Source organism: Eretmochelys imbricata, chromosome 2 (genome assembly GCF_965152235.1).
Source record: "Eretmochelys imbricata isolate rEreImb1 chromosome 2, rEreImb1.hap1, whole genome shotgun sequence".
NCBI classification, from domain to species: domain Eukaryota; kingdom Metazoa; phylum Chordata; order Testudines; family Cheloniidae; genus Eretmochelys; species Eretmochelys imbricata.
In genome coordinates this window covers 38,544,702-38,554,756 of record NC_135573.1, presented here as the reverse complement: position 1 = coordinate 38,554,756, position 10,055 = coordinate 38,544,702, and the positions used below count along the sequence as shown (strand labels likewise).

At 38.6% G+C, this 10,055-nt stretch overlaps 1 protein-coding gene across 7 annotated transcripts in view; it reads right to left on the bottom strand.

The window, feature by feature from the left end:
- Nucleotides 1-843: 843 nt before the first annotated feature.
- The window catches only part of ANKRD46 (ankyrin repeat domain 46), a 28,698-nt gene continuing 19,486 nt past the window's right edge, over nt 844-10,055 (bottom strand). For all 7 annotated transcript variants that reach the window (XM_077809914.1, XM_077809917.1, XM_077809915.1 and 4 more), the window contains 3 exons: nt 8,016-8,358; nt 6,494-6,652; nt 844-2,871 (listed from right to left, as the gene is read on the bottom strand). In XM_077809914.1, coding sequence (XP_077666040.1) covers nt 2,655-2,871; nt 6,494-6,652; nt 8,016-8,326 — 687 coding nt within the window. In that variant the 5' untranslated portion in view covers nt 8,327-8,358 and the 3' untranslated portion in view covers nt 844-2,654. The remainder of the gene's footprint in view (nt 2,872-6,493; nt 6,653-8,015; nt 8,359-10,055) is intronic.

The following is a 10,055-nucleotide window of genomic DNA, read 5'->3' as shown; positions in this document are numbered from 1 at the left end:
ATTTAGCTTGGAAGCACTTCAAAGCAGGTACAGCCTCTCACCATGTGTCTGTACAGCGCCTTGCACAATGGGGCCCATTAGCCAGATCCTCTTGGCACTACTGTACTACCAGTAAATAATAAATCTTAGTGGAATATATAAAATCCAGAGTGGACTTTATGAAATGTCCAGATCCCTGGAATAACAGGTTCAAGTACAGCAGGTTATACTTAGGTCTCCATCCTTGCAAGGGCGAAGGTTGAGTTCCATGCAGTTTGCTGTGTGGGGGAGCCTGGCTCTGTTCTTTTGAAAGGACCCCAGAAATTGAAGTCCTGCATGGTGTGTGGACATAGTAAAGATACAACTGCCCTCTTCATTTAAAGGGTTTGCCCTTGTGCACTTACGCAAAACTTCTCCTCTCCACTCTCGCTGCCCAGTGCTGTCCTGGCTGATTCCCTCTACCCCACAGATGGCTACATTTCAGTGGTGTTCAGTATATACTGAGGTTTAAGGAGTGCTTTGGATTCCTTTGGGATGAAAGTGGCTATATTAGACATTAGAGAAATAAACAATTGACCAAAATAACAGCAGTAAGAGGGAAAAAAACATGCAAGCCCCAAAAAATAATCAATCATTCTCCAACACCATATATGTTAAAGCTAGATTTTTCTGAAGTGGGAGGTCTCCAGCCCTGCATCATCAAAAAACCCTCATGCCTCAATCATTAAGAATGGGAAAAAATCCTCTTTTTTAATACACATTGTTTCAATGTGGTCAGTGCAAAATGGAAAGAAATTAACAGCGAATCACTAAAATGAAATAAAATCTTTAGTTCTGTTCTAAAATAGTAATAAAATGAATGTGTCTACTTATACATCTTTATTTATGGCATTCATTCACACTCAAAATACATTTACAAATTATACAGTGTGCGCATAATGCAAAATTTCATTATTGAATATAAGACACGGTGTTCTTAACAGAAATGGACTTACCTATACAAGTGAATGTAGTTTATATGTAATAGCTTATGTTTCTCTATTCATAAACAGATAAACAACAAATTAAACTGTTTAGAAGAGAAGCTCATTTTTTGGTTTTTGGAGGCTTCCCTCTTTGCTGCATTTGTAGCATCTGGAAGAATAGCTTCTAAATGAAAAATAAGACTCAGAATTCTTCAGAAACAATTTAGAATGAACGCTTCAGTGAAGCCTACCCAACATCACAAAGACAAGATGCCTCCTCAGTCAATGATCACAAACTAGAGACAACAAATACGTATTAACACAATAATAAGGTATATGTATATCCACTATCATTTACCGTAATTTCTAACTTTGCATGTGTTCAGTTTATTTTGCGTGATTTAGGATCATTTTAGTAAAATAAATCCTTTTGCTGTTTATTATTAAAGTTTGCTGAATTCACTTAGATTGGGATTGTCAAAGCAACCTAAGGGAGTTAGGCACCTAACTGCCATGGAAATTGAGTGGGAGTTGGGCACCTTTGACAATCCCAACCTTACTGCATATTTACCCAGTCTCCATAAAAGAGTATTAAATCATCAGGTATTATAATTTCAGATTAACAACAACGACCTCATATTGGGCCAGATTTCAATTTAGATAATATTCCCTAATATGAAGACACTCACTATAAGGTTGCATTATGTTAACTCAGAAAGTACCCTATCACATTTTGAGTGTCATTTGAAAACAGCTGAAACTGATAGCAACATAACAAAAAATATATCCCAATTAAACCCTCGCACAAAACTGCAAATGAAATGAACGTACTGTTTACTGTAGTGTCTGTGAAAACACTCAGTTATCCTGCATAACACGTTTCACAGCAACACAGAACAAAATGTTTGAATCGCTTTTCATCTACGTTACAAAGAAAATGTTTCCTTAAAGGTATTTCAAATGAAAAAGTTGCATTTTAAAGATGTTTGGGTCCAAAAGCACTTCAGATAATTTCACTTCAAAGGATTTATTCTCACACAAATATTAATATCACCCCACTGATTGGGAAAAAACCTATGTTATATTAAGCTAATACATAAATACAAGACTGATCCAAGGATGTCAAAGGAAGTTGAACAAAGTTATAAAATTTGAAATGTTTCTCATTCTTTAAATGTATATCTACTCTATAACCATACACGTGAACATGCTGAGTGCACTAAGAAAACTGCACATTTACAGTGTTGTATGATGTAAATTTCAGAATATATTAAAATTACTCCAATTTAATCTAGGTAGCTTTTTATAAGAATACTCCTCCTCAAAAGCTGAAGCATAAGAAAAGTAGTTTCACTTTTTTTTTTTTTTAAATGGAAAACAAGACGATTTGGTCCTGTACCAGGACACATTTTTTATGCTCAAGGATTTGCTATTTATTTATGAAGGGCCTTTTATAATCACCACATTTGATCACTAAACACTGCTATCTATAAGTTTTGATTAGAAGTCAAGAAATGTCAGAGGTAGCCTAGGAATGCTTTAGAATTTGGTGTTGTTAGTGGAAATTAATGCAGCTCTCTTCCAAAAGGGTTAGAAGTACATATAAAAGGCAAACAGTATATACAGCTGCACTGAGAAAAAAAATTATAAGAGGCTCAAAACCAAAGATTAGAACTCAGGAAAAGAACGTTGTGCCTCTTTTCATTTGTTTTAATGCACCAATTCAGGCTGATTTTCCACAAAAGGAAGCACCCCACTAACATAGTATGCGATTCCAAGAGAGAGAAGGGCAATGACGATGATCAGGAGTAGCACCCTCCAGAAGCCCAGGTCCTCCACAAACTCTTGCCATGTTGTGCGGAAGCTGGAAAGAACCCCTTCACCTTGCTGCAGGTTCGGATTAAGGAGGGAATGGCTTTCCATTGCACTGTGAAGGATTAAAGTTATAAACACACCAAGTAAAAGAATGCATCCTTAAGTATAAGAGTAATCCTGCTAATACAACTAAAACATTCAAAATTCAGAATTAAACATTTTCAGATTTACAGTACTTACGCATGATCTCAAGACAGCAGATAAGAAAAGGACCCTCCCCTGACCCCACCAACTCAATGTACAGTAGTTGACAAGCAATCCTTTGAGACAGATGACCCTATAATCTATTTTTTCAAAGAATCTTTGATTTGGGTACAGAGAAGTATTTAAAAAAATAAGCAAATGTATTTCCTCTACTGATGTATGAAGGAACCACACTAACAGCAAAAAAACTGACTAAAGTCTTGATCAGACACTTATGCAGGTCTGTAACTTTACTCATTTGAGTAGTCCCACGACTTCCCAGATGAGCAGTTACGTACGAGCATAAGCATTTGCAGAATCAGGCTTTTACTCTGTAGAGAGAGAAACAGTGAAACTAGATATGTAGACAGTGATGTTAAGGCATAAAATATACAGAGTAAAAACAGATTCCCCTCTCCCCCAATATCTTTCAATTACAGTAATCTTAGGCATATCCTGTAATATTAATAGAAACAAAATATTTCAGATAAAAGTAATTTGTGAGTTAACACTATCCATTTAAATGCTCTTGCTTCTGATATGACTAAAGACGGACAGTAACACACGCCTAGAAGGAAGATTCATTTGTAAACCTTTTTTCTGAAAATACACTCCTGATTAACATTAATGTCATTCATGTGACATTTTTCCTCATTATAAAGTACAACTACTGAATAATAATTAGACAAAGCTCCAGAAATTTACTGAACTAGTACAGTGTCATGTGCAGAAATTTTCAGGCATTTCTAGTAAAGTAGCTTGTCTTTTTTGGTTTTTAAATATTTACTTGGCCGCAAACAGTGACGGATTAATGATTTTGCCACCCCTAGGCCCTGAAATAATTGCCGCCCCCAGCCCCATATGAACTTGTTTTAGTTTTTGTACAAATTTGTTTGAACCCACTGGCAGCTGTTTCCTGCGACAAGCCTGGGAGGGAGGGGGTAGAAGTGGAGTGGCGGCGTGCTTGGGGGAGGAGGCGGCGGTGGAGTGGAGGTGAGCTGGGGCGGGGAGCAGTTCCTCTGCCCCCCCAACCCGGGTTACTTGCTGCGGCCCTCCCCACGCCCCCAGCTCACCTCCGCTCCGCCTCCTCCCCTGAGCATGCCGCCGCTTCGCTTCTCCTCCCTCCCAACACTTTCGTGCAGCAAGCCTGGGAGGGAGGGGGAAGGAGGGGAAACGCGGTGTGCCCGCAGGAGGAGGCAGGGCCAGGGCCAGGGATTTGGGGGGTGGAGTTGGGAGGGACACAAGCACACACCAGCGCCAGATAAAGTCGGCGCCTATGGCTATTATAAATTTGCCACCCCTGCAAATTTGCTGGCCTTGTCGGCCGAGGCGATAATACACCGCTGGCTGCAAAGCTATGGTGGTGCCCATAACTACAGAACTTAGTCATCTTCCCTGCTTATTATCATTTCCTCACTAATTAAGAACCAACTAGTTAATACATAATCACTCCAGGGGTTAAGAAAGGCACAAAGCAATCTAAAAAAAAAAAAAGGGGGGGGGGTGTAAGTTCATTGTTAAGAAAACCACCAAAGGTGCTCACTAATCTCAAAGAACCCCCTGTGGCATTTTCTACTGAAACCAAATTAAAAGCAACATTAATAAAGCAACAAGTGCCTCTATAAAACTATTCTGGAAAAATCTGTAAGTGACAAATCCTTAAATGTTCATTTTGCTTCATTAAATGTTCATTCAGTGTTGCTTCCTGTTATAGTTACAGGTCAGTAGGTCTATGCATACAAGCAGATTCTCTATGTGAAAATAGAGAGGGAGTATTCTGCCCAGGCATAGCACAATCTGATACCATATGGGGTGGGCAAAGGAAAAGAGAAGAAATCTGATTTGGGAACCAAATTTTGTTTTGTCCTTTGCTTGTGAGTCAGAAGCAACTGAGTGTAATGAGGAGGAGGCGGCATTAAACTGAGCCAGGAAAGGAGTGAACATTTTTGCACTGATCTCTAGAAACTTCTCCTGTCAGTTCAAAAGTGAAGTTCAGGGTCTCCAGAGGGAACAGCAATTATCCTCCCTTGGCTTCATGCATAGTGGGAATGAGGGAGGAGAGAAACAAGTAGGGATTCTATTCTGAGAGTCTCTAGAATCAGGAAATAATACCCCAAAAGGTAGGAGTGAAACTAGAGGTGTGAAAAGCCAACCCACAAACAGTGCTCTTACAGGACAGAAACTATTTAATTACAAAGCACACATGTGCATTCATTTGCTTCTAATGCTGTCTGGATCTATTTTTATTATACAAAGTTATATTACAAAAGGAGATACTTCAGATATTTTAAACTAGCTCACAATCAAACTGGGAGTAAACTGTCAGTCTGTTATTCCAAAAGGCAAGTTACAGGTTTCCCTGCCAAATGAAATGAGAACATTAATGAAGGTTCCAAAAGGGAAAGGAAGTTACAGGTTTTAAAGGGACATTATCAGTTCAAAAATCACAGCTAAATCCAAGCCCCATTAAAGTGAATTGTAAAACTCCCATAGGAAACAGGACTTGCCACACTGGATCAGATATGTGGTCTGTCTAGTCCAGGGTTCTGTCTCCAATAGCGGCCAGCACTAGATGCTTCAGAGGAAGATGCAAGAAACCCCAGAGCAGGCAGATGTGAGATAATCTTTCCTCCACATTAGGTCTCTCCCTAATTGTTAGAGATTGGTTTAAACCCTTGACACATGAAATGAATATTTATTCCAAAATTTTTATCAGTAATTATTCTAACTTGTTAGTCTCTAAGGTGCCACAAGTACTCTTTTTCTTTTTGCAAATACAGACTAACACGGCTGCTACTCTGAAACCTATTCTAACTCTGGATATTCATCTTATCCATATAAATGTCCAACCCCTTTTGGAATCTTGTAAAATTTTAAGATATAAAATGTAAAGTGAGTAGGCTTGTTTTTAAGCATATGGGGTGACGTATGTTTGGGCTCAGGCTGGAGCTCAGGCTCTGGCTGCAGCCCAGGCCCTGGGACCCTGTTAGGGAAAAAGTCCCAAAGCTCAGGCACCAGCCCGAACGTCTACACCGCAGTTAAACCGCCTCTAAGCCCCAGCCATGGGAGCCCGAGTCAGCTGGCATGGGCCAGTTGCGGGTGTCTAATTGCAGTGTAGGCATATCCTTAGTTTCTAGAGCATAAAGCTGCAGGATATTGAGGGACTTGCTTATAACCAGTTTCAAGTGAATTTCATTTTCAGATTATCTTGCACCAGTAAAATGGTACAATATTTGGGTTGCAAACCCTGTAGTGGAATACTTAGCTGTTATAAAAACTTCTTTCACTAGAAATTAAAAAAAAAAAAACACAAACTTTTATATTTAACTTTAGTTTTTATGAAAGGTAATTTTTATAAATCTTTTGTTCCATTTTGAGGGACAAACATGTCAACTCATGTATCTAGCAGAAAACAATATGGATTTACCAACAAAGATATATTTTACACGCATGCTTTTATTTTTTTCTAGTAAACATCTGTCTCATAATACCTTTCACTTTCTGCAGTCTGCATGGTTTCCATCTTAGAGTGAGCTCCTCTGTTAAATCCTTTCACCTCCTGCTCCTCCAAAGACTCCAGCAATCGAATTACATCCTTATTTACTCCTCTTCGTTTTGCCAGAACAAGTGGTGTTGCACCCTGGTGATTGCTAAAATAGTCCCCCCAAGAAAGGGGGTGGGGGAAGATAACCCATAAAATGAGAATTCTAAGATAGGCTGAATCTGCATAAGTATGCAACGTAAAATGTACTAACCAGTAAGTATTTAGGATTAGTCACTAGCTACACAAAATAGTTAACTATTCTTAGTTATAAAAAGTCCAAGAATAAAAGGCAACTGTATGAAAAATTCAGTACAGTTTATTTTTAAAGTACACAACCCTTTAATATTTTACTCTTGGTACACAGTCAAAAAACCTAGTACAACAGGGTCTTATCCTGATTACAGCCTTTGGATGCTCCAGCAACAAATATAAACAAACTAGCAACATAATTTATATCAGTGTATAAGGCTTTGTATGATTACTGCTTGAAATCTAAGTTTCTTTCACAGCTCCTTATTGTATAAGAGTCACAGAATATTAAGCAATAAACAAAACACAAGATGGGTGAATCCTCCTACTTCTACCTTTGAAAAAACCAAACCAAGTAGGAGTGCATTTGTTGCCTTTAGATTAGAGGCTGCCAGCAAACAGGTGTTTGGGATACAGGGAGGAAGGAAAAAACCACATGATGATCCTGGGCTGGCCAATAATTAATACTGCGGATACGAGGAGATCATGGGCAGCTCCAATAATCAAAGATGAAAAGAAGGCCCAAGGGCCTAAACTTTTTGCCGGCTGCCAAGTTTTCCTCTGTTGGGATGCATGTGCAGAAAGTTCTCAGAACAATGTGTCCCTGGATAACTTAATTGTACTCAGTAAAATAGCTAGTTATTTGGTATTCTGAGTGCTTGTGTCTGAACACTAGCATCTGACAGCTGCTGGGAGCTAGAAAGAAAGAATATACCATATTTGAAAGAAGGATTCGCTTTGAGGAAGAGGGAGCACTGAAAGATAGCAGAGTCTCCCAAAGAGTACCAGAGACCTGATACACATTTACTGTATAGCCTTTATTTGTTACAGTAGTCAATTAAAGCATTAGGACTGTGGTACAGAAAATACTAAAAAAAAAATCATCCGTCATTCTAAATTATTCTGTGATGCCATCCACCCCCTCTTGGCTGTCTGGCCAAACCAGGATAGCAGAGCCATCAGTTAGTGAGAGACAGTGGCTATGCCAGGCCAGCCCAACAGCTCCTGCTTCTATTGCCTTTCATGATGTTCATGATCAGTTAGAAGTGGGCCCATGCTTTTTTTTTTTTTTTTTTTTTTTTTTCATAACTGGCATTTAAAAAAAATGAATTTCACTGAATTTACCACTAAAGCATTTGTATCAGGCAACCTATTCGTACAAATACTTCTGAGAGAGAGACTAATATACTATAAAGAGGTCAAAAAAGAGACAAACTTACCAAATATCAATTTTGAGTCCATTAGAGACTAGGAACTGGATGGTATCCACATGCCCACAAAGGTGAAGGGCTGTGTTACCTTGGTAATCGGTGGCCAGTAGATCAGCACCAAATTTGTGCAACAGCTGACAGATGTCTACATTTCCTCTGGCTGCTGCAAGGTGGAGACCAGTTCGGCCACGACTGTCACGAATATTTGGGTCAAAGCCACTCTCCAGCAGCCGTTTGGAATAGTTAAAATCTCCATCAATGCATGCCTGCAATAGGGGCACATTTGTCTGGGAAGAATCATTTACAAAAACATAGGACATTGTTCCACTTCTGTCTGGAGTATGTGACAAACCTGCAGTTAAAAATGAGATGAAATGATCAGGTGAAGTGAAGTAAATAAATACAATGCAAATACCTCACAAACGCTTTCTCAAATAAAAATGCGAAGTAGTTTATGAATAAGCTCTGACATTATTGTATATTGTATATTATTTTAATATGCTGCAGTCTTTTCTGATACATAGACAACGCTCCTTTTAATCCTGGGCACACACCTGCTGGAACAGAAATGCATAGCCTTGTTACTTCAGATGACTGCATTAAAGCACCACCATGAATACAAGACACTAGGTAAACCCCACAGAGGAAGAGATCACATTCTGTAGATTTCATATTAAAAAGAAAACTTTGATAGGTCCAGCCTGTGAGCTAATTCTATTTAGAAAGGGGGGAAGAGGAGGAGAAGAGTCATCTTTTATAACTCAGATTACAGGACTGAACAAACACAGTAGGCTCTCAAAGTAATGGATATAGTAACATCAGAGTTTTTACGTACTATAAATAAAGTCACTAATGGGATTTCCTCTCTCATTTATCTGTTCCTTATTTACATCTGAACTTCAATATACAGTAGTGACAGCTGCTGAAAAAATTCATTGTTACTGTGAGCATTATCTCCTTCACTCTCTCCAGGAAATTACATTTTTCAGCCATCTCTGCAGAACATTTGTATACAGCACCATAGGTGAGCACAGTGTTTCACAAGCAACTATAAAGATAAGGTTCCTGCCTAGAGGAAGTTAACTTAGACAAAGGATGACATGATAGAATTTTTAGATAATGTGAAGACAACAATGATAAATCAAAGGAGGGTCTAGAACTGTTGTGGGTGCAATTTCCACACCAGGACCCCCATCCAGCAAAGCAAGGGAATAGTCCCAAAGGTTTTAAAGATAAACATGTGCTTTGTTGTTTTGGGACTAAAAGTGCAAGGTAGAAATTGGTTGCACCACAGATTTCTTACTAAATATTATTTGATTAAATATGATTCAGCTGACTAACTAGAGATAATAGGTATTGTGAAAAAAGTGAGATTTGGGTGGGGAGAGAGTGAATAAATTATTAGAATTTTTCTGGGGGGGGGGGGGGGGAAACGGAGAAGAAATTATGAATCTTGGATACTTAGTACTCCATGCTCATGACATATCTCTAGCAGATTATAACCAGGATTCTGATTAGCTAGCTGAACCTTTGATAGGTTACTTAAGTACTTTAATTCTCTTGCCTATATAAGGCATCCTCCCAGCCTAGTACACTCATTTCGCTGGAAGAATGGAAATATGGCCAGCAGCCAAAGAATTAGATTTAAGAATTCTCTTGCTTTTGGGGTGTTTACACTGTTCATGCTTTATAGCTCTTCCCTAGTGTTTCAGATAATCATTTTCCAATACCTGCATGACATGCACCTTGGTTTGGAATGCTGCTCTGATTAAGGGACTGTAATATTTTAGTCTATTCAAATTAACAAGTATTATTTACACCTCACAAGTTGGCAATTCTCATCTAGTCGAATTCCACTACAAAAAATGTATGTATCAACACTATTTACTTTGTCAGGGCAAGACACAAAACTGACTTTTCTTATTTCAGATTTGGAAGAGGAAGAGGTGGGGAATAGCTTTCTGGCCCTGAACAGCTACACAGAGAATGACTTAATAACTCAGCACCTATGCAGAATATATTCTTTTTAGTCTGCAAGTACTATTTATG